The sequence below is a fragment of the Muntiacus reevesi genome, chromosome 1 (assembly GCF_963930625.1).
Source record: "Muntiacus reevesi chromosome 1, mMunRee1.1, whole genome shotgun sequence".
In the NCBI taxonomy this organism is placed as follows: Eukaryota; Metazoa; Chordata; class Mammalia; order Artiodactyla; family Cervidae; genus Muntiacus; species Muntiacus reevesi.
Window position 1 is genome coordinate 63997362 of NC_089249.1, and position 24866 is coordinate 64022227.

The window sequence follows — 24866 nt, forward strand, 5'->3', positions numbered from 1 at the left end:
TTAGCTGGACTGAGCCTGCTAGAAGGGCTGAGACTGTGAGGGCTCCAGGAAAAGCAGGGGTTTGAGGCCCAGGCCCTGCTCCAGGAGGCAGCACTACACACAGAGGGAGAGACACTCAGACAACTGTGCCATGTGGCCTGTGATGGGTGTGGGACAAAGTAACGAGACTGTCCCCATCTGTGTGTGAGATTAGGATGGGGTTACAGAGTTCACCTGGATTTGAGATGGGCCTGGAGGGACAGGTATGATTTGACAGGCAGAGATGGGAGTTTCATGGGCATTCCCAGCCAGATGGAGAAAGCAAAGCCTATCAGGGAGTGCGCAGTGGGAGTTGAGGTGGCCCTTGCAGGGAACATCTGGAATGTTCAGAAAAGTTGTGGGAGATCCAGCTGGAGAGGGAGCTTGAGGTCAGGCCAACATGGGTCCAAAGCAAGGAGTTCACACCAAAGTTGGATAAATAAAGTCTTTGTGTACTCATTTATTCTTTCATTCATTCAACAAAAATGTATTGCATGCAAAACCTCTGCCAGGTGCTGTTCCCCTGGATGCTGGGCACACAGTGGGGAGGGCAACTTCTGCCCTCCTGAGGCTAGTATCACCTCTGGGGAGCAGGAGTGCCATGGGGAAGTGGGCGCTGCTGCCTAGTCCAGGGTGAAGGGCCCTGAGCTGTAATAGGAGGGTCACTTCAAAGGGGAGGGCACTTGGCAGGTCACTCAGAAGTGACGTCCCCTTGGCTAGGCCAAGACAAGTCCTCCAGCAACCAACATGGGGAATGAAGCATCCCTCAATATCTGGGGCAAAGGGTCAGAAAAGTCAGGTTTGGAAAGGAGAGGAGAGGCCTTGAGGCAGGGGGATGACCCCTTAATCCTCCCACTGACCCCAGCCTGCAGCAGACCTGGGTCATCGGCCAGCCCGGTCAGGGGTCTCTCGGCCGGCGTCCCTCCGGTCTTCACGCCTGTAGTCATCCTCTCCCTCCTCTTCTTGTCTTCTGGAAAGCTCTGTCAGCTGCTCTGGTGGCTCCCGGTAGGCCGCCCGGTTCCTGCAGGCATTGAGGACAGAGGGGAAGGGTTCACACTCACCCACTCAGGACTGAGGGAGCTGGGTCTAGCGCTTGCTATGAGGAGAGAGCAGCCTGTGACAGAGGCTTGCCCCCACACCTGGCCCTGGACACCCACAGGAAACTCTACCCTGGGATTAGAGACTGGAGAACCATGAGCCCTGGAGTCATGTCCCAGAGAGCAATGCCACTTTATGATTTGGGTAAATCATTGACTCTTTCCTCAACTTTAAAATGGGATGGATAAAAGTTGTTTTTATTGTTAACAGCTGCCCCCTGAGGTGCTGTGAGGGGAAGAGGCTGTGAGGAGCTGGGGCACATCTTCCTAACGTGCTTAGAGCCTTGCCCACAGGCTGACCCCGACACTCACGGCCGTGCGACGTCGGTGTCCTCAGCCTTGCCCGTGTCCCGGCAGCAGCAGCAGTAGAGGATGATGCCGATGATGACGAGAGCCGCAGCCACGCCCCCGGCGATGCCCGCGTACAGAGCCACGTTCATGGAGGCTGGGAGAGACAGAGCCACAAGTCCTGTGAGCCCTAACCGCAGTTCCCAACTCGAGCCCATAACACAAGACGCAGGGTGCGCATGCCAGGGATGAGAACTACAGTAGCCAGTGTCCCCGATGTGAGAGGTGGTCCTTCCCAGCCCAAGGGGCAGTGCCGCCAGCAGCATGGCCTCCTGGGAACGACCAGACAAGCCTGGAGGATGCTTTTCAGGATGCAAGTATAGAAAACGCCAGATGGCCAACAGATCCGAGCTACTCAGGCTCCAAAAGAGCCTTCAGATGTCATGCCAGCTCCTACTCCAGCTCATTTCCAAGCTGGTCAGGGTGTCCCTCCCCAAATGATGGGGAATGACTCTGTGGAAGCCAGGTCTGGGCACTTGCCCCTTGCCCACAGAGCAACCCTAAAGGTAGGACTAAGGTCTCTAGAAGCCAATCTTAGGTGCTATTTCCAAACAACAAAGGGAACTGGGCTAGCCTCCAGATGAGGGGAACCTGGGACAGGAGTATCTGGTCATCGCCTCAGCCACCCTGCCAATGGGAGACCCCAAAGAGGCTGCCTGGCTCACCTCCCAGTCAGTTGACTCTTTGGATCCCCAGCCAGTCACCTTCTGGCCTTCACCCTCCCTCTCTCCCTCCATCCCAAACTGCTCTTACGAGGTCTGACAGCCACAGTGATGTTGCAGGACTCAGTCCCCACCTCATTGCTGGAGATGCAGATGTAGTAACCCGACATTTCTGTGGAGATGTTCTTCAGAGAGAAGGTCTGTCCTGTGACTGGGAAGCAAGAAGATTCAGGCTGAGGAGACAGTCCATCATAGTAGAATAGAAACAGCTAGGAAACAGTGTGGGCTCCTGAACTCTTATGTAGATAAAAGCATTGCCACTGAACATGTCTGAGTCTCATCTGTAATGTGGACAAAATATCCTCCTCTAGGGCTGTAAGACGATTAAACCAGGTGGACTGCACCATTCTGAAGTGTTTAAAATTCAGGCAGGAACCATGTGTTTGAAGCCACATTAATTTTGTGACTTTGGGCAAGGAACTTCGCTTCATTAAATCTGTTTATTTATAAATAAGATAGTAATAGTGCCTTCACAATAGGGTAATTGTGAACTTGAAATAAACTACTAATGAATATAAGTCCACAACCAAATGCCTATGTAAATGCTTAGGAAAATAGGAAAAGGAGTACGTCAAGGCTTTATATTGTCACCCTGCTTATTTAACTTATATGCAGAGTACATCATGAGAAACACTGGGCTAGAGGAAGCACAAGCTGGAATCAAGACTGCCAGGAGAAATATCAATAACCTCAGATATGCAGATGACACCACCCTTATGGCAGAAAGTGAAGATGAACTAAAGAGCCTCTTGATGAAAGTGAAAGAGGAGAGTGAAAAAGTTGGCTTAAAGCTCAACATTCAGAAAACTAAGATCATGGCATCCGGTCCCATCACTTCATGGCAGATAGATGGGGAAACAGTGGAAACAGTGGCTGACTTTATTTTTCTAGGCTCCAAAATCACTGCAGATGGTGATTGCAGCCATGAAATTTAAAGACGCTTACTCCTTGGAAGTAAAGTTATGACCAACTTAGGCAGCATATTAAAAATTCCAGACATTACTTTGCCAGCAAAGGTCCGCCTAATCAAGGCTATGGTTTTTCCAGTGGTCATGTATGGATATGAGAGTTGGGCTATAAAGAAAACTGAGTGTCGAAGAATTGATGCTTTTGAACTGTGGTGTTGGAGAAGACTCTTGAGAGTCCCTTGGACTGCAAGGAGATCCAACCAGTCCATCCTAAAGGAGATCAGTCCTGGGTGTTCATCGGAAGGTCTGATGTTGAAGCTGAAACTCCAATACTCTGGCTACCTGGTGCAAAGAGCTGACTCATTGGAAAAGACCCTGATGCTGGGAAAGATTGGGGGCAGGAGGAGAAGGGGTTGATGGAGGATGAGATGGCTGGATGTCCATCGACTTGATGGACATGGGTTTGGGTAAACTCCAGGAGTTGGTGATGGACAGGGAGGCCTGGTGTGTTGTGGTTCATGGGGTTGCAAAGAGTCGGACACGACTGAGCAATTGAACTGAAAATGCTTAGGAAACATAATATGCATTATATATTACATAGAAATGTTTTATAATTAGATTATATGATTATAACAACTTTTATGATCTTCAGAAACAGAATTCCTCAGCTTAGACTCATGTGAAAGCAGGCTTTATGATTCTGACTTCTATATTTCTCTACCATGAGTGGTATGTGTGTGAGTGTATATGGTATTTGTATGTTGTATATGTATGTGTATGTGTGGTGGGATAGGGAGGAGGCAGGCACTCAGTCTAGACTCTTCCTCTTTCTTTTCCACCACTTAAGTAAGCCATTTAACTTCTGTGAACTGTAGTTACTTCATCTGGAAGTGGGAGGGAAAGTATCTGATCCTCCCAAATTCAGGGCGATGGTCTAGATGTCCTCATGAGAAAATGTTCTACTAAATCTATGATCCTACAAATGTCTTTACCTTGAAAGGGAGAGCTAAAGCATAAAACATAAATGTTTAGACAAATTTATATATCCCATCCTCAATAATGGGCTTTCCTGGTGGTGCTAGTGGTGAAGAAACCCCCTGCCACTGCAGCAGACATAAGAGATACGGATTCAATCCCTGGGTCGGGAAGATCCCCTGGAGGAGAGCAACCCACTCTGGCAACCCACTCTAGTATTCTTGCCTGGAGAATTCCATGGACAGAGAAGCCTGGCAGGCTACAGTCCATGAGGTCGCCAACAGTTGGACACAACTGAAGCAATTCAGCACACACACAGACACACACATCCTCACTGATGCTCTGTCATAACCACTAACATGAGAGAAGAGTTAGTGACCTTTGTCCTCTAATTTGCTGGAGAGCCAGCCTCCCCTGCTGTCTCTCCCTCCAAAGGAGATATTCTAAATTGCAAATAGGATCTGAGTGACATTTCAGAGACAGTCCCTCATCTTCCATAATAAGTCCAAGTTTCTTAATATGGATGTGTTGTTACAGATCTGGCCTTGACAATCCAGCTTTCAGTTCAGTTCAGTCACTCAGTCGTGTCCAACTTTTTGTGATCCCATGGACTGCAGCACGCCAGGCCTCCCTGTCCATCACCAACTCCTGGAGTTTACTCATATTCATGTCCATTGAGTTGGTGATTCCACCCAACCTTCTCATCCTCTGTCATCCCCTCCTCCTCCTGCCTTCAACCTTTCTGAACATCAGGGTCTTTTCAAATGAGTCAACTCTTCACATCAGGTGGCCAAAGTACTGGAGTTTCAGCTTCAACATCAGTATTTCCAATGAACACCCAGGACTGATCTCCTTTAGGATGGACTGGTTGGATCTCCTTGCAGTCCAAGGGACTCACAAGAGCCTTCTCCAACACCACAGTCTCAAAAGCATCAATTCTTCAGTGCTCAGCTTTCTTTGTAGTCCAACTCTCACATCCATACAAAACCACTGGAAAAACCATAGCCTTGACTAGACAGACTGTTGTAGGCAAAGTAATGTCTGGGTTATTTAATATGCTGTCTAGGTTGGTCATAACTTTACTTCCAAGGAGTAAGCGTCTTTAAATTTCATGGCTGCAGTCACCATCTGCAGTGATTTTGGAGCCCAAAAATAGAAAGTCTGCCACTGTTTCCACATCTATCTGTCACGAAGTGATGAGACCAGATGCCTTGATCTTAGTTTTCTGAATGTTGAGCTTTAAGCCATCTTTTTCACTCTCCTCTTTCACTTTCATCAAGAGGCTCTTTAGTTCATCTTCACTTTCTGCCATAAAGGGTGGTGTCATCTGCATATCTGAGGTTATTGATATTTCTCCCAGCAATCTTGATTCCAGCTTGTGCTTCTTCCAGCCCAGTGTTTCTCATGATGTACTCTGCACACATACATTAAATAAGCAAGATGACAATATACAGCCTTGACAGTATAGAACAGTTAGAACCAGTCTGTTGTTCCATGCCCAGTTCTCACTGTTGCTTCCTGACCTGCATACAGATTTCTCAAGAGGCAGGTCAGGTGGGCTGGTATTCCCATCTCTTTCAGAATTTTCCACAGTTTATTGTGATCCACACAGTCAAAGGCTTTGGCATAGTCAATAAAGCAGATGTTTTTCTGGAACTCTCTTGCTTTTTCGATGATCCAGCGCATGTTGGCAATTTGATCTCTGGTTCCTCTGTCTTTTCTAAAAGGCGACTTGAACATCTGGAAGTTCACAGTTCACATACTGTTGAAGCCTGGCTTGGAGAATTTTGAACATTACTTTACTAGTGTATGGGATGAGTGCAATTGTGTGGTAGTTTGTGCATTCTTTGGCAGTGCCTTTCTTTGGGATTGGAATGAAAACTGACGTTTTCCAGTCCTGTGGCCACTGCTGAGTTTTCCAAATTTGCTGACATATTGAGTGTACTTTCAGAGCATCATCTTTTAGGATTTGAAATAGTTCAACTGGAATTCCATCACCTCCACTAACTTTGTTCGTAGTGATGCTTCCTAAGGCCCACTTGACTTTACATTCCAGGATGTCTGGCTCTAGGTGAGTGATCACACCATCGGGATTATCTGGGTCGTGAAGATCTTTTCTGCACAGTTCTTCTGTGTATTCTTGCCACCTCTTCTTAATATCTTCTGCTTCTGTTAGGTCCATACCATTTCTGTCCTTTATTGTACCCATCTTTTCATGAATTGCTCCCTTGTATCTCTAATTTTCTTGAGGAGATCGCTGGTCTTTCTCATCCTATTGATTTCCTCTATTTCTTTGCACTGATCACTGAGGAAGGCTTTCTTATCTCTCCTTGCTATTCTTTGGAACTCTGCATTCCAATGGGTATATCTTTCCTTTTCTTCTTTGCTTTTGGCTTCTCTTCTTTTCACAGCTATTTGTAAGACTTCTTCAGTCAGTCATTTTGCTTTTTTGCATTTCTTTCCCTTGCAGATGGTCTTGATACCTGTCTCTTGTGCAATGTCACAAACCTCCATTCATAGTAATCCAGCTTTACCTCTTGCTAGTTCCCCTGGTGGCCAATTCTTTCCCTGCCCAGCTCTACTCTGTTGCAAGATTGTGTCTCAGTGTGAATTATTCTTGCCTGAATGTGCTACTCACTATACTTCCTCAAATATGATTTTTCCAACAATCTCGTATTGTGGATGGAACAATTATTTCAATCTCCAGTGCCCTAGAGGTAACTGGAGGCTTGGAGAAATCAAGTGACTTCCCCAAGGTCACAAAAATAAGAAATGACAAAACAGTAACAAAAATTCATTTTTAGGTCTAGAATTCCCAAGAACAGTTGACAACTTTCTTTTAAAAAAAATATAGAAAAGAGAACAGAGAGGGTGATAAGTAGAAAGACCATGCCAGGATCTCCCATATCATAGATGAAGAAGAAGCACAGTTTATGAGTAATTGCCCCATTGTGGTCTCAGAAAACACTCCATGGAAGAGAACATGAATCTTGGTGTTCTGGACACTGCCATTTGCAGGAATGGCTACAGGAACAGGCTGTGGTTTTAAAGGCTAGTATCATATAGAAACACATCATTTATTTTCAAAATGAGGCCTCTCTTGTGAACAAGATTCCACATTTGATGGGGTGACCAACAAACCAATCTTAGGCTGCTGTGCCTGTGGAAATACCAAGTACAGACATATATTTTATGTGAATTTGTCTGAGAAGACACACCCAAAGGATTACCCACATGTCCACATCTATGCTTATTAAAGAACTTTGGCTTCTGATTGGAGACAGGATGGCAGAGTAGAAGGACTTGAGCTCAACTCCTCCCACAAAAATACCAAAATCAAATCTAACTGCTGAAACAACCACTGACAAAAAAGACTGGAACCCACCAAAAATGATACTCTACATCCAAAGACAAAGAGGAAGCCACAAAAAGATGGTAGGAAGGGCACATTCACAATATGCCCAATCAAATCCTATACCCACCAAATGGGCAACCCACAAGCTGGTAAATAATTATATCACAGAGGTTCTCTCACAGAAGTGAGGATTCTGAGCCTCACATCAGGCTGCCCAGCCTGGAGGTCTGGCACTGAGTGAGGGACTCCTCAGAGCACTTGGTTTTGAAGGCCAGAAGGCTTGATCACAGAAACTCCACAGAACTGTGCAAAACAGAAACTCAACTCTGTTGAGCTGGAGGGTGCACACAAGGTTTTATGTGCACTGGGACCCAGGGAAAAAGCAGTGACTTCATAGGAGCCCGAGACAGAAGTATTTGCTGGTTTTGTAGCATCTCCAGGGAAGGCAGGGGGTGGCTGTGGCCACCGTGGAGACAAAAGCACTGGAGGCAGAGGTATGGGGGTGCACTCTATGGTGTGAGCTCTCCTGGAGGCTGGCATTTTGACCTGGCCCCACCCAACAACTCCAGTGCTGGGATGCCTCAGGCCAAACAACAGGCAAGGCAGGAACACAGCCCCACCCATCAGCAGAGAGGCTGCCTAAAGTCTTCCTGACCCCACAACCAACTCTAAACACAGCCCTTGACATGGTTCTGCCCACCAGAGGGGTAAGACCCAGCTCTACCCACCAATGGGCAGGCACCAGTCCCTCCCACCAGGAAGGTTGCATAAGCCTCTAGGAGAACCTCACAAACAAGGGAGCAGACACCAGAAGCAAGAGAAACTACAGACCTGCAGCTTATGAAATGGAGATCAGAAAGTTAGACAAAATGTGATGGCCAGAAGCATATGTTCCAGATGAAGAAACAAGATAAAACCCCTTAAGAAGATTAAGTGCGGTGGAGATAGGAAATCTACCCAGAAAAGAATCCAGAATAATAATAGTAAAGATGACCCAAGGCCTCAGAAAAAGAATGAAAGCACAGATGGGGAAGATACAAAAATGGTAAAACGAAGAGCTAGAAGATATAAAGAACAAACAGCTGAACAATATAGTAACTGAAATGAAAAGTAAACTGGAAGGAATTAATACTGTAAATGAGGTAGAACAACAGGTGAGGGAGCTTGAAGGCAGTGCTGAAAGTCACTGTGGCACGCCACAACAAAGAAAAAGAGCGAGAAGAAATGAGCACTTATGGGGCAACGTTAAACACACCAGTGTTCACATTATGGGGTCCCAGAAGGAAGAGAGAGAGAGAAGGGCCCTGAGAAAATACTGGAAGAGACAAAAGCTGAAACCTCCCTAACACGGGAAAGGAAACCTGACCCAAGTCCAGGAAGTACAGAGAGTCCTATGTATGATAAACTCAATGAAGAACATGTCAAGAGCACATATTCACCAAATTGACAGAAATTAAAGACCAAGAAAAAGTGTTATAAGCAATAGAGAAAAGCAAAAAATAACACACAAGGGAATTCCCATAAGGTTATCAGCTTATTTTTCAAGAGAAACTCAGCATGCCAAAAGAGAGTGGCACAATATAAAGCAATAAAAGGGAAAAATCAGGACTTGCTTTGTAGCCCAGTATTTAAGACTCCATGCTACAAATACAGGGGGATGCGCTTGATCCCTGGTCAGGGAACTAAGATCCTACATGTTGCATGTTGTGGCTAAAAGACAAAAAGGAGAGGGGAAGCAAACCTACAACCAAGAATACTCTACCCAATAAAGCTCTTGTTCAGAATCAATGGAGAAATCAAAAGTTTTACAGACCAGCAAAAGCTAAGACAATTCAGTACAACCAAACCAGCTTTACAACAAATCCTAAAGGAATTTCTCTAGGTGGAAAAGAAAAAGGTCCAAGAAAATTACAAATGGGAAAGCTTATCAGTAAAGGCAAATAAACAGTAAAGGTAAGAAATTATCCACACACAAATATGATATAGTAACCAGCAATCATGAGAAGAGGAGAGAACAAATGCAGCATATGGAATATACATTTGAAATCAAAAGACTAGAACTCAAAACAATCTTGCCTATATATAGACTGTTATTTTGAAACCTCATGCTAACTGCAAACCAAAAATAAACAATAGATACACATACAAAAAAGAAAAGGGAATCTAAACATAACACTAAAGTTTGTCATCAAATTTCAAGAAAATAGAAGAGAAAGGAAGAAAAAACCCTACAAAAACAAACCCAAAACAATTAACAAAATGGGAATAAGAAAATACATATCAATAATTACCTTAAATATAAATAGATTAAATGTTCCAACCAAGGGATATAGACTGACTGAATGGATACAAAAACAAGACTCAATATATACGCTGTCTAGAAGAAACCCATTTCAGATCTAGGGACCCACACAAATTGAAAGTGAGGGTATGAAAAAGGGTATTCTATGAAAACGGAAATCAAAATCTGAAGTAGCAGGACTCATATCAGACAAAATAGACTTTAAAGTAAAGGCTGTTATAAGAGACAAAGAAGGACATTATGCAATGATCAAAGGATTAATCCAAGAAGAAGATATAACAATTATAACTATATATGCACCCAACATAGGAACACCTCAATATATAAAACAAATGATAACTGACATAAAAGGAGAAATCAACAGTAACACAATAATAGTGGGAACTTTAACAACCCCACTTACATCATTGGACAGATCATACAGACAGAAAATCAATAAGGACAGACTTCCTTGGTGGTCCAGTGGTTAAGACTCCACACTTCCAATGCAGGGGGCACAGATTTGGTCCCTGGTCAGGAAACTAAGATCTCACATGCTGCGTGATGTGGCCAAAAGGATTTTTTAAAAAAAGAAAATTAATAAAGAAACACAGACATTAAATGAAACATTAAACCAGATAGACTTAATTGATATTTATAGAGTATTCCATCCAAAAGCAGCAGAATATACATTATTCTCAAGTACACATTCTTCAGGATAAATCACATGCTAGGCCACAAAGCAAGTCTTGGTAAATTTAAGAAAATTGAAAATATATCAAGCATCTTTTCTAAACACAATGCTATAATATTAGAAATCAACTACAAGAAAAAAAAAAAACTGAAAAACAAACACGTGGAGGCTAAATAATATGCTACTAAACAACAAATAAATCACTGAAGAAATCAAATAAAATTTTTTAAATACCTAGAGGAAAATGAAAATATAAAAGTAATGATTCAAAACCTGTGGGATGCAACAAAAGTATTTCTAAGAGGGAAGTTTATAGCAATACAATCTTACCTCAGAAAACAAGAAAAATCTCCAATAAACAACCTAACCTTACACCTAAAACAACTAGAGAAAGAAGAACAGACAAAACCCAAAGCTATTAGAAAGAAAGAAATCATAAAGATCAGAGCAGAAAGAAATGAAATAGAGACAAAGAAAACAATAGAAAATATCAATGAAACTAAAAGCTGGTTCTTCGAGAAGATAAAAAAATTGATAAATGTTTAGCCAGATTCATTAAGAAAAAAAGGGAGAGGACTCACATCAGTAAACTTGGAAATGAAAAAGGAAAAGTTACAATGGACACCACCGCAGAAATATAAAGGATCATAAGGGACTAGTACAAGCAACCATACACCAATAAAATGGACAATCTGGAAGAAATGGCCAAATTTTAGAGATGTATAATCTCCCAAGACTGAACTGAGAAGAATACAAAATACGAACTAATCACAAGTACTAAAATTGAAACTGCGATTTAAAACCTCCCAACTAATAAAAATCCAGAACCAGATGGCTTCATAGGCTAATCTACCTAACATCTTAGAGAAGAGTTAACCAGAGTTCCAGTTATGCAATCCATTAGTACTCGGTACTTATATATAGAAAAGACTTAACACCTATCCTTCTGAAACTCTTGCAAAAATTACAGAGGAAGGAACACTCTCAAACTCCTTCTTTGAGGCCATCACCACCTTGATATCAAAACAAGACAAGGATACTACAAAAAATAAAATTACAGGCCACTGATGAATATAGATGCAAAAATCCTCAACAAAATACTACTCAAACAAATCCAATACATTAAAGAACAATACATTAAAAGGATCTTGTACCATGATCCAGTGGGGTTTATCCCATGGATGCAGGGCTTTTTCAATACCTACAAATTAAACAAGTTAGTGTGATATAATGTGCTAGCAATTTGAAGAATAAAAAACATATGACCATCTCAATAGATGCAGAAAAGGAAAAAATAGAAAGCTTTTGACAAAATTCAACACCTATTTATGATTAAAAAGAACTCCAGAAAGTAGGATAGATGGAAACTACCTCAACATGATAAAGGCCATGTGTGACAAACCCACAGCTAACATTATACTCAGTGATGAAAAAGCTGAAAGCATTTCCCCTAAGATCAGAAATAGGACAAGGATGTCCTTTGTTCAACATAGTTTTGGAAGTCCTAGTCATAGCAATCAGAGAAGAAAAAAAAAAAGGAATCTAAATTGGAAAAGAAGTGAGACCAGAAAATGATTAGATAGCATCAAAGAATTTGGTAAAGTTGCCAGATGCAAAATTAATACACAGAAATACACTTCTATGCACTAACAATAAAAGATGAGAAGGAGAAAAAAGGAAACAATTCCATTTACCATCACATCAAAAAGTATAAAATACTTAGGAAAACCTACCTAAGGAGGAAAAAAAAACCCGTACTCTGAAAACTATGAGACACTGATGAAAGATATCAAAGATGACACAGATGGAAAGATACACCCTGGTCCTGGATTGGAGAAATCAATACTATCAAAATGACTACACTATCCAAGCCAATGGCATTTTTTTGCTGAATTAAAACAAAAAGTTTTTAAATTTGTATGGAAACGAAAGACTTATAATAGCAATAATAATAGCAAAAGAAATCTTGAGGGGAAAAAAATGCAGAGGAGTCAGGCTCCCTGACTTCAGACTATACAACAAATTACAATAATCAAATCAGTATGGTTCTGGCACAAAAACAGAAATATAAGTCAATGGAACAGGAGAGAAAGCCCAGAAATAAACCTACACATGTTCGGCCAATTCATCTACAACAAAAGAGGCAAGAATAATATCAATACAATGGATAAAAGATGATTTCTTCAATCAGCAGTGCTGGGGTACCTGGACAACTGCATGTGAAGAACGAAATTAGAACATTCTCAACACCACACACCTGGCTTCCCTGGTGGCTCAGTGGTAAAGAACCCGCTTGCAATGCAGGAGCCGCAGGAGATGCAGGTTCGATCCCTGGGTCAGGAAGATCCTCTGGAGGTGGGCATGGCAACCCACTCCAGTATTCTTGCCTGGAGAATCCCACGGACAGAAGAGCCTGGTGGGCTACAGTCCATAGGGTTGCAAAGAGTTGGACACGATTGAAGTGACTTTGCACGCACGCACTAATACCACACACAAAAACAAACTTAAAGTGGATGAAAGATCTCAATGTAAGACCAGGCAGTATACAACTTTTAGAGAAAAACATAGGCAGAACGCTCAATGACATACATTGTAACAATTTTTGGAGCCACCTCATAGAGTAATAAAAATTAAAATATTAAAAAATGGAACCTAATTAAACTTAAAAACCTTTGCACAGCAAAGGAGACCATAAACAAAATGAAAAAACAACACACAGGATGGGAGAAAATATTTGCAGACAACATGACCAACACGGGATTAATCGCCAAAACATATAAACAGCTCATGTAGCTCAATATCAAAATAACAAACAATGCAATCAAAAAATGTGCAGAAAATCTAAATAAACAGTTCTCTAAAGAAGACATACAGATGGCCAAAAATCTCATCATTAACTCAAAGATGCTCAACATCAGTAACTATTAAGAGGAAGGCAAATTAAAACTACAAAGAGGTATCACCTCATCTGGCCAGAATGGTCATCATCAATAATCTTACAAACAATAAATGCTTGAGAGGATGTGGAAAAAAGGGAACCCTCCCTACAGTATTGGTGGGAATGTAAATTGGTAAAACCATGATGGAGAACAGTACAGAATACTGTTCAAGAACAGAGCTACCATATGATAGCAATACCAGCAATGCCACTCCTGGGCATACATCTAGAGAACACCATCCTTCGAAGAGATACATGCACCCCAGTGTTTACTGCGTGCTATGTGCAACAGCCAAGACATGAAAACAGCCTAAATGTCCATCAACAGACAAATGCATGAAGAAGAAGTGGTACATATATACAATTAGTTAGCTAGTTAGTTCAGTCGCTCAGTCGTGTCCGACTTTTTGCGACCCCATGAACTGCAGCACGCCAGGCCTCCCTGTCCATCACCAACTCCCAGAGTTTGCTCAAACTCATGTCCATCGAGTCGGTGATGCCATCCAGCCATCTCATCCTCTGTCGTCCCCTTCTCCTCCTGCCCCCAATCCCTCCCAGCATCAGGGTCTTTTCAAATGAGTCAACTCTTCACATCAGGTGGCCAAAGTATTGGAGTTTCAGCATCAGCATCAGTTCTTCCAATGAACATCCAGGACAGATCTCCTTTAGGATGGACTGGTTGGATCTCCTTGCAGTCCAAGGGACTCTCAAGAGTCTTCTCCAACACCACAGTTCAGAAGCATCAATTCTTCAGCGCTCAGCTTTCTTCACTGTCCAACTCTCACATCCATACATGACCACTGGAAAAACCATAGCCTTAACCAGACGGACCTTTGTTGGCAAAGTAATGTCTCTGCTTTTTAATATGCTATCTAGGTCAGTCATAGCTTTCCTTCCAAGGAGTAAGCGTCTTTTAATTTCATGGCTGTAGTCATCATCTGCAGTGATTTTGGAGCCCAAAAAAATAAAGTCTGACACTGTTTCCACTGTTTCCCCATCTATTTCCCATGAGGTGATGGGATCAGATGCCATATATACAATTATTCAGCCATAAAACAGAATGAAATAATGCCATTTGTGGTCACACAGATGGATTTAGAGATTATCTTACTAAGTGAAATAAATCAGAGAAAGACAGATATCATGTGATATCACTTATATGTGAAAGAAAGTGAAAGTGAAGTCCGACTCTTTGCGACCTGATGGACGTAGCCTACCAGGCTCCTCCGTCCATGGCATTTCCCAGACAAGAGTACTGGAGTGGGTTGCCATTTCCTTCTCCAGGGGATCTTCCCGACCCGGGGATTGAAACCGGGTCTCCCACATTTTAGGCAGATGCTTTACTGTCTGAGCCACAAGGGAAGCCCACTTATACGTGGAATCTAATAAAATGATATGAGGGGAACTTATTTACAAAACAAAACAGACTCACAGATTTAGAAAACAAACTTGGTTGCCAAAGGGGAAATGCAGGGGAAGGGATAAATTAGGAGGCTGAGATTAGCATATACACACTACTATATATAAGATAGTCAACAAAAACCTACAGTATAGCACAGTAACTTAAATGGGAAAAGAACCTGAAAAAGAATAGATATATGTATATGTATAACTGAATCATTCTGAAACTAACACATTTGAAATCAACTATACTCCAATATAAAATAAAAATTTTTTTAAAGAAAGAAAAAGATATATTTTACAAGCAATGGAAGCTCATTATAAAAACTTATACATATATTACATTATGCTCATTACAATAATATGTACATAACATACAATAATTTATGACATAAAATTATTACTTCAATTTAGTCTAATCTAGAAAATCTTGCTATGCTCGTCACATCAGTTCAAAACAAGATGAAGAGGGTCCCTATCCTTTGGTGTGTATAAGGGAGAACAGACATAAAGCAATGGTGATTACATAGTGATTAGAGTTCATAATGGAAGCCCCATCAGATCTTAATCTCATCTGAAGGGTCAGAGGAGGCCTCTATGAAGAGCAGAGAACAAAATAAAAATCGTTCATAATCTCACCAGCTGGAAATAATAGCACTTTGATTTGAGATTATTTTCTTCCAACCCTTTCATATATACTTTCTCCAGCTCCATCCCCTGAAACTCAGCATGATAGTCTCTGGTTACTCATTCTCTATAACATGCTATTCCTTCTATCCTAGAATTTCATACCTTGGCAATTTTTCTGGAACACTGTTTACATGTGATAGTAACATATGATACTAAGAAAGGGTTTATGACCAAAGCAAGTTCAGCATGAGTTAGAGTTTCTGACGTGCTAATAGCACCGGACACCTCTAACACGGGGTTATGGTATTAATGGCCCCATTTTCTAAGCCAATTGGGTTTTTATATTTTTAAGAGGCATCTTGAGGGAACACAAAACTATTCTGAGAAATACTCTATGAACCTGGACATGTTTCAGGGGTGTATGGCTCTTAACAGAGTCCCACTATTTTAGAACATGAAACTCAGTCTGTGTGTTAAATGTACTCAGCACATTTCAGACAGATGAAGGTGGAAAGCCCCAGGCTCTTGCCATTTATCAGAGCCCAGCTTGTTGGAGCTCCTGGCCTTGTTTAGGGTAGGGAGCATGTGGCAGCCTAGGCCAGAGTCAGCACTTTCCTTTCCGTTTCTCAAAACAAACAATGGACATTAGAAGCTACTCTTGGATTAACCAGTGCACACACATTACCACAAGACCTGTTTGGATTCTGGTTTGGAGCTCCCAAGTCCCTTTTCCTCTGGAAAAGACCCAATAGTTCTTGAAGTCTGGCCAAAATGAATGTTTCTTCTGCAACGACACCTCGTGGTCAAGAAGGGGAACACATAGGACAGTAGGGTTTCCACATTGCCTCTGCTGCAGCTAGGGAGCAGTTTCCCTCCAGAGCAGCCCAGGTCAGTAAGAGACACTGATGTCAAATTGACAGGGTTTGACTTTTCTGCCTCCTACCCCACCATCTCCCTGATCCCATGGCTTGTCAACAAGCTCAAGCTGCCTTCAACAAGCCCGGCTGCTGGGAGCAACGTCCACGCCCACCCTTCAGAAAGCACGTGGGAGTGTGTGTGCGCACTGTGCCAGCCGTGTCCGACTCTGTGTGACCCCATGAGCTGCAACCCGCCCGCCTCCTCTGTCCGTGGGATTCTCCAGGCAAGAATGCTGGAGTGGGCTGCCATTTCCTCCTCCAGGGGATCTTCCTGACCCAGGGGTCAAACCTGGGTCTCCTGTGTCTCTTGCATCGGCAGGTGGTTTCTTTTATCACTGAACCACCTGGGAAGCCCACCCTTCAGAACATCCTCCCCTAAAGTGCTCCCGCCCCTAAAATCACTTCTCCCGCCTTCCTTACTATGCAGATTCCAACTCCTTCAGTGCGTGAAACTCAGCTGACTGACAGGGTTTACAAGGATGTTCAGAGGTATCACATACGTGATCGCCTCTTACCCTCTCCACAGTCTTTGGGGAAGGCTGTATAATGATCATCCCAATCTTGCAGATGGAGATACTAACGGTCTGAGAGGCCACGAGTGACAGAAGAAGCCAGAACTCAAACCCTCATTTGTTGATTCCAGATTTCCTGTCCTTTTACTGCTGGCTTACTCCCGCTGATCTAAATTAAAGGAAACAATCTCTAATACTGAGAATTCTCTCTTTAGATGTAGAAGGTTGAGGAACTCTGCTCCCCAGATTGCCCACTGTGGATTGTTTCAAAATATTTTAAAAGTCAGAAACGGGTTTCAACTGACCCACAGAAGATGACATGATAGCCTCTCTGGGGCTCCATGAGGCAAGACAGAGCCGAAGTCTTTAAGAACAATGCCCAACCCGCACCACCATCCAGAGGCTTTTTTCGGTCACTGTCAAATCCCAATTCTGACTCCGAGTAATTCTTAACTAGAGGCAGAATAAATCTTTCCCAAAGTAACTAAGCAATCTCCATTTAACCTCTTTTATTGCCCTCATGTTTTTGGATCATTGAAAAACTGAGTTCTGGCTTCTAACAAGCAGATGAACCTTTCACAGGAGAGCTGTGAGTAGGGTCCCCACATCCTACAGGGCAGAGGCCAGCCTCCCGAGTCCGATATGCAGGGCCTACATTATCTCTCATCTCAGCTTCTCTTCAGTGGCATCTCCCATCCTTCCTGCAGGCACAGTTCCTAAGCTTTCTCCACGCTTAGCCTACTTATTCTTAAGGAACCAGCTCAGACAACAGCTAATCGTTCTACCAGGCACTTGGTCTCAGTATTTTATATATACTTTTATTTAAACTTCACAATAGGACTTCCCTAACTCCACACTCCCAATGCAAGGGGCATGGGTTTGATCCCTGGTTGAGGAACTAAGATCTCACAGGCTGCAAAGAAAAGCCAAAAAAAAAACCTTCACAATATCCCTATGAAATAAATACTATTTTATGCCCATTTTACAGATGTACAAATGAAGGCAAAGAGAGACTAATTTGCCAAGGTCACACAGTTAACAAGCCAGGATTCAAGCCCATGCATGCTCCTAACCACCATGCTCTCCTGCCTGTTCAAGTGCCCCCTCCTTGAAGAAACCTTCTTTGACCCCTCTGGATTCTAGCACCACTGAATACAAACTATGGCTGCATTTCCCATCTTGTTACCCTCTGCTAGCTTCACTGACAGGTGGTCAGTGGTAAAGAATCTGCCTGCCAATGCAGGAGAGGTAAGAGACAGAGCTTTGGTCCCTGGATCAGGAAGATCCCCTGGAGAAGGAAATGGCAACCCACTCCGGTATTCTTGCCTGGAAAATCCCATGGACAACGGACTCTGGCAGGCTATAGTCCATGGGGTCACAAGAATCAACTGAGTGACTGAGCATGCACTCATGCAACCCTCTGCTCTACACACTCTGCTGGAAGGCCAGGTCAACTGGTGTCTGTGGCTGGCCTGTGACCATCTATGGAGTCCCTGGGCCGTTTACAGCCCAGAGACAGGAGGTCATACAGCCAGAGGAGAGCTGCCAACCAGTTTGGACACACTCAATAAAAACTTGCCAGCCAGAAATATGTAAACAAATCCAGAAGCTTGTTGAAATCCATAATACATCTTCTATTTTATGTTCAATAGATTGAGTTCTACTAATTCTTTTTTTTTTCTTTTTTTTAACTTTTCAGAAGTTCTTGTCTTACCCTCAAACTAATGGTAGAGTGCTCAAGTTCCCCTCATTTGGCAGGAGCCCCTATCTGTGCCCTCACTTGGAGGGACTTGCTCTCCCATCTCATCTCCTCAGACCTGTTGTCTATACCCACTGCTCCACCACCCACTTCCTTTCCGCCCACACTGGACAGAAAGTCTTCCCAGAAGTTAATCCAATGGGACTTCCCAGACCTTGCCTTTCTTGATCTTCAGGAGTGGTGGGTGCAGCTGGCTAAGCAGCTGGTGGAAACAGGGCCCAGGGATTCCACTGGGGTTTTCCCACATTAGTCGACTCCAAGGTAATGGCAGCGGGATGTTTATACAGCTCCTTTTTTCTTTCCTGATCGAAAGGTCAAATACTAAACTGCCTGGTACAAAACCAGTCTCCTGGCAACCACAGCAGAATCTACAGCAGAATTTCCTTCCCTGAGAATGTGGAAACTCATAGCAGACCCAGATGTGTAGTGGGGACTATACAATGGGGTTGAGTTTGGGGGTGGGAACCAGGGCAGTCCGAGATGGGTCTGCCTAGATAAGGGATGGAAACAGAAACTTCTCCGCCCTTAAGTGGAGCCACAGAGTTAGACCAGAGGACTTAAATGTATACTTTAGGACATAATCATAATCAAAACTAAAATCCCACCAGTGCCTGTGCAGCGACTGGTTACTGATTCATGCTTGCTTGAGAGAATTCAGTTATGGGGAATAAAGAAAACAAGTTAACATGCACGATGTAATTATCTGTCACAATAACCTATGAGGTAGGCACTATTAGAGAAAAATGCTGCTTAGAGAGATGGTCCGAGATAATCCAGTGCAAAATGCAGGGGGAGGGGCAGCCCGCAGGGGCATCTGACTGGTCAGCCCAGGGTCTCCTCTGGCAATGCTAACCACACCAGCAGCACCTCGATGTGGGGGGCTGGCCTTCCTTGCAGACCTTTTTACCTGGTGCGACTTGACGCTCTTGGTGTTGGACATTGTAGCTCTTCCAGCTGTACTGAGGGGCTGGGGAGCCCTCCTTTGACTGGCAGGTCAGCTGGATGTCGTTCCCAATGACGGTCTCTCCCTGGGTGCTGCAGTCTGGCTTGGAGGGCGGCACTGTGTGGGGAGAGCCGAAGGGAAGCCGTGAATGGGTTGGGGCTTGGTGACAGCCGCTCCCTCGCCCCAGACACACATGCACTGCCTTGTTTGTTCACAGGCAGAGAAATGTAAAAACCTTGCTTAGCTCACTCGCCTGAGAAAACAGTCTGCAGGCTGGATTTGGCTGTAGTTTGCCTACCCTTGGTTTCAGTGAAAACCTCTCTCTCTGAAGCCCTTCAATGCTAACTTCTTAGGAATGTTCCCTTCAGTTAAGCAGTACTCTCTTCCTGTGCTTTGCTGATGAAATGGAACGACCACAAGTGACTGGGTGATGGAAGAGACCCCTGGCGGCAGTGGGATTATGTGCAGGGCAGAGAAAGAGGGCTGAGGAGATGGAGGGGACAGAAAGGAACAGACACACACAAAAAAGAAGTCCGCAGAAAGAAGGTGGCGGAAAACAACAGGCCACCCTCAATGCACAAGCCTAAACTGACCTCTTAGAACTCCTGAAGCCCTCAAGCCAGGGCCGTTCACTCAACACTGTAAGTTACCATACCACTGTGTGCAGTGGTTTGTTCTACAAAAATACTGTATTCCTGACTCTGCTGGGCATGGAGATGAGTGTGTGAGTTTTTGTGTTTAAGGAATCCAGTGGGGGCAAAAAAAAAAAAGCATGGAGACATGCATGGAGACATAGTGTGTGAGCTTTTGTGTTTAAGGAATCCAGTGGGGGCAAAAAAATAAAAAGCAATGACCAGGCAGGACGCAACAATGCTGGGATAGGAAAGGCGTGACAAAGGCATGACCCAGTCATGAAGCTGGCAGTGGAGGTGGTGGGAGGGGCTGGAGAAAGAGAGGGGGTGGCACTCCAGCCGGAGGGAGCAGCCTGTGCAAAGGCCCTGAGGCAAGACTTCAGATAGTGCCCTTCTTGGAGGGAAGAAGAGGACACCCAGCGGAAAGTACTGCTGCTGACTTCCCCGGGGGCACGCCTGTCCATTCTGCTTGCTGCTTTATGTGCCCCCTTGGACGGTTTGCACGCCCCAGTAAAGAATGCTGCCCTTTCCACAATTCAGACTGCACAGGTGCACAGTCACACGGCGTGGAGGGTGAATTCCCGTCTCTGCTTGGCCCAGAGCTGCTGGGAGAAGCTATCCAGGATGCGCCTCTCCCCTCTAGCCTCACATTTGCTCTGGAATTTGCTCTCCAACAAAGGCAGGTGGTTGCTGGGCGTGCCGCCTCATTTCCTGTTGTCTTGGTGAGGGGCAGTCAGGCATGGAACAGCGTGGGGCAAATCAAAGGCATTTCCCATTGCCACCCTAAACCTAAAAGGCCCTAGGTTCAAGAACAGGACTCAGGTATCCATGCCCAGACCCCAGAGACTGAAGCAGCCTGGGGAAGAAAAGGCTGCTACCCACCGCTACTCTCACAAACAGCCCTCTGCCCTCCCTGCTGGCCCAGCCGGCAGGTATCTGCAGGACAGAGAAAGTGAGCATCACTTCTGAGGAGACTGGCTCTGGTCAGAGCTGTTCCTGAGCCAAGCTTTATCTCTTGAGCTCTCTAGAGGTCCAGGAACATCCCTCCCTACCAGTAAAAACTCTCACCCTTGCTTCCCAGGTACTCCTTTAACAGGATCCTAACCTTTTATTCCACAAAAGAGACTGGCCACAAACACAATACCATCTTCGAAGTCTCTCATTGACTCAGAGCCATGCTAAGGGTGCATGACTAGTAGCCAGCATATGCTGAACATATCCAGTAACTAGCTTTCTTATGCCACGGTTTGCTGAGGGAAAATTATTAAAAAACAAAGCCCTATTCCACTCTAGAGGCAGCAATAGAAATAACGGCAAACAAGGGACTAACCACTTCCTAGGAGACCCACCTTATGGAGGAATGTGTTAGGGTCCTTTCCCCAGGCCCTAAACCGCAGCCCTCAAACTGCTTTCCCACCTCAGCTCGTCCTACGCATCCCCAGCCCTCACTCCGTCCAGCCCCTCCCCAAAACTGCCCTCCGCAGCCCTCACCATCAAGAACAACTAGGACCTAGAATCACACAGATCTAGCTCAAACAGCCCTTCCACCCGCTGAAGGGGGATGTATGACTCTCGTAGATCTTGGATTCTCAGCTGGCGCGTCCCAGCTCCTAAACAGATTGTAGATTATACCTGAATATTTATAGAGGGCGGAGAGATGGGAGGAAGCGGGTCCAGGCCTCTCCAAGGCCTGCGACTCCCACTGCAGACGTCAGGGGGCGCCAGAGGCCGGGAAGACGGTCCAGCCCGGCGGCACCAGGCCCCGGGTCCCCGGGCCAGGGGACTGCCCCTTGGTGACCAAGACGGTCCCCCTCCTTCCGGAAGCTCCGTGCTCGCCTCAGTTTACTGTGAGGTCACGCAGCCTGAACGGACAACCCCATATAATTCAAAAGCTTTTCTGCCTAAAATCAGCCCAGCAGCAAGCCGTTTGGAAATAAAACTTGTAAAAATATTTTTTCCTGGGTTTACTTAACATATAGCACCAATTATCTTTCTTTTTAAAGCATAACAGTCTTTTCACCGAGTTTCATAATCTCAGATTAAATTTGCCCTTGGAGTTTAACTAATTCGTCTCTAAAAGTGCAGCTGATCCTAAGAGAGGAGGGGGTGGAAATCCGGACATTCACACTTGAGTCGGGCCCGGCCCCGCTGCCCTGCCTGAAACCAGCTTGCTGCCAGAAGGAAACCAAAGCTGCTAAACACGGGAGCCAGAGGAGCCAGAATCAGCCGGAGAAGGACCAGGGGGGAGCAGAGTGAGGGACTCCGCTGCGGGTGAACCAGGATAAGGGGAGCCGGTGAGCGAGGGCAGACAGTGCAGAAGAGGAACTGGAGGAAAAGGCTCGTTTCCCTGGCTGGGTAATCTCTCTCTCGGGAGCTAATGCAGATAAAGTTAAGCGCTGTGAACACAAAACGGTGTAATGCAGCATTAATTATAATAGCTTAAGTTGGAAACAGTGTCCAGTTCTAGGACAGAGGACTCAGCATTCCCTTGCTGAAGTGGCATGAAGCTTAAAGAACAGCAAGTGCTAAGACAGCAGGTAATGAAATGAAAAGAGAGAAGTTCCTGTGGTTAGGTTATAAATTCAGTTATGTACGGAAATAAGTATGTGGATGGGAGCTGGAAGAAAACATGGAGAAATAAAACCCAATGATATAGGTGAATGTTTGTCTTTTTTGTTCCACCTTTCTTTAAATTAGTATTTTTTTAAGAGGCAAGGGGTCACCAAACACAGCTATTTGTTTATTTGTTAGGACTAAGGTCTTTGTAGTGGGAAAACAAGAGCAGGACAGCAGAGCAGAAGCAGGCTTCTTTCTAACAGTCTGGTGCATTAGAGAGTTTGTGAGGAGCCTTTCACAAACGGGCAGACTCTTGATTCCACAGAGCCAGCAGAAAGACACATCATGGCACTCCACCTGGTCTGGGTCAACTGAAACACCGCTGTAAAAATGCCGTAAGATAACAAAATGTGACAGTGTCAGCCTTGTCCAGGAGATGAGGGGAGGTGTTCCTACAGCTCTAAGACCATCAAAGCTCCCCATGAAAGCTCCCCATGAAGTAAACATCCATGTACTCAGAGGGCTGTGGGGCTTCAGTGTCCCAGACCTAGGTTAAGACCTTCGATGTGGAAGAACAGTTACAGAACCTCAGTTTTCAGTTAGTGATGCTTCCAAGGTGGGCATGTCCTGTGGACAGTGGGCATATCCATGGCTGGCACTGCTCTGCCTCTCCAACCTTCTTTCATTGGCATGGGTGCAGGAAGGGCAAGACACAAGTTAATGTAATGACACCATAAAACATAACTGGCAAGCTTACATCTGCCATGGAGTGAAAGAGAGGGTATGCTGAAAAGTTGTCAGCGATGAAGAGTTTGGGAATCACCCGGAATTGGAAGGCTTGATGGTTGGGAACAGTGAAGGGATTGAGCAGCCCTGTTTCCATCAAAGCTTGGACACTTTCTAGTTGTCATTTAACCGCCTGGGTCTCAGTGTTCCCTTCTATCAAATATGATTGTTAATACCCACTTTCACAGATGTATTGCAAAGAGGAAATGAGATCATATCCATAGAGGACTTACTGAGATGCCTGGCACATAGCCAACAGATGCTCAGAAAAGGATAGTTGTTATGATTGTGAACTTGGTGTTACCTAATTAAAAAATGCCTACTCTTTGGAAGGAAAGCTATGACCAACCTAGACAGCATATTAAAAAGCAGAGACATTACTTTGCCAACAAAGGTCCATCTAGTCAAGTCTATGGTTTTTCCAGTGGTCATGTATGGATGTGAGAGTTGGACTATAAAGCAAGCTAAGCACTGAAGAACTGATGCTTTTGAACTGTGGTGTTGGAGAAGACTCTTGAGAGTCCCTTGGACAGCAAGGAGATCCAACCAGTCCATCCTAGAGGTGATGAGTCCTGGGTGTTCATTGGAAGGACTGATGCTGAAGCTGAAACTCCAGTACTTTGGTCATCTGATGCGAAGAACTGATTCATCTCAAAAGACCCTGGTGCTAGGAAAAATTGAAGGCAGGAGAAGAAGGGGATGACACAGGATGAGATGGTTGGATGGCATCACTGAGTTGATGGACATGAGTTTGAGTAAGCTCTGGGAGTTGGTGATGGACAGGGAAGCCTGGTGTGCTGCAGTCCGTGGGGTCACAAAGAGTTGGACATGACTGAGTGACTGAACTGACTGATACAGGCAAAGGTCATTGCAATTTGATGGTAGTTTTCCCTCCATTTAAGAGGATCCCCTTGGTTTGCAGAGCAGGAGGACACAGAGATTGGGTATTTGGTTACATGGAATGGGTACGGTTTCCTGCCCTCCTCTTACACAACTAAGTAAACACATTAGTCTTTATTTGGCCACAGAAAGCCTGGAATCCAGTCATTATAGATTCGCCATTATAGGTCAGAAAATCTGATATATCATCTTCCTGATATCATTAAAATGTCATTCCATTGCAAATTAATATGTAAATTGAATATGATTCCAACCAACTTTTTTTAAACATAACAATGTGATTTTAATATTAACATGAAAGAATAAATGTGTAAAATTGATTTGGAAAAGTTTAATAAGAGAAGATATTACACAGTGCCAGATTTTAAAAGCCATGCACACAAATACTGATATTTGTTAACTAAGTATGTATGTGTGCATGTGTGTTTGTATCTCCACACAGACTACAGACATACTATAATCACAACAATGTGATATTGGCATAGGAATAATCA

At 44.2% G+C, this 24866-nt stretch overlaps 1 protein-coding gene across 1 annotated transcript in view; it reads right to left on the reverse strand.

Moving 5' to 3' along the window:
* Positions 1 to 827: 827 nt before the first annotated feature.
* GPA33 (glycoprotein A33) overlaps positions 828 to 24866 on the reverse strand; it is a 50310-nt gene continuing 26271 nt past the window's right edge. The window contains exons 4-7 of the mRNA XM_065924712.1: positions 19463 to 19615; positions 2217 to 2336; positions 1428 to 1560; positions 828 to 1039 (exon numbers count right to left, since the gene is read on the reverse strand). Coding sequence (XP_065780784.1) covers positions 901 to 1039; positions 1428 to 1560; positions 2217 to 2336; positions 19463 to 19615 — 545 coding nt within the window. The 3' untranslated portion in view covers positions 828 to 900. The remainder of the gene's footprint in view (positions 1040 to 1427; positions 1561 to 2216; positions 2337 to 19462; positions 19616 to 24866) is intronic.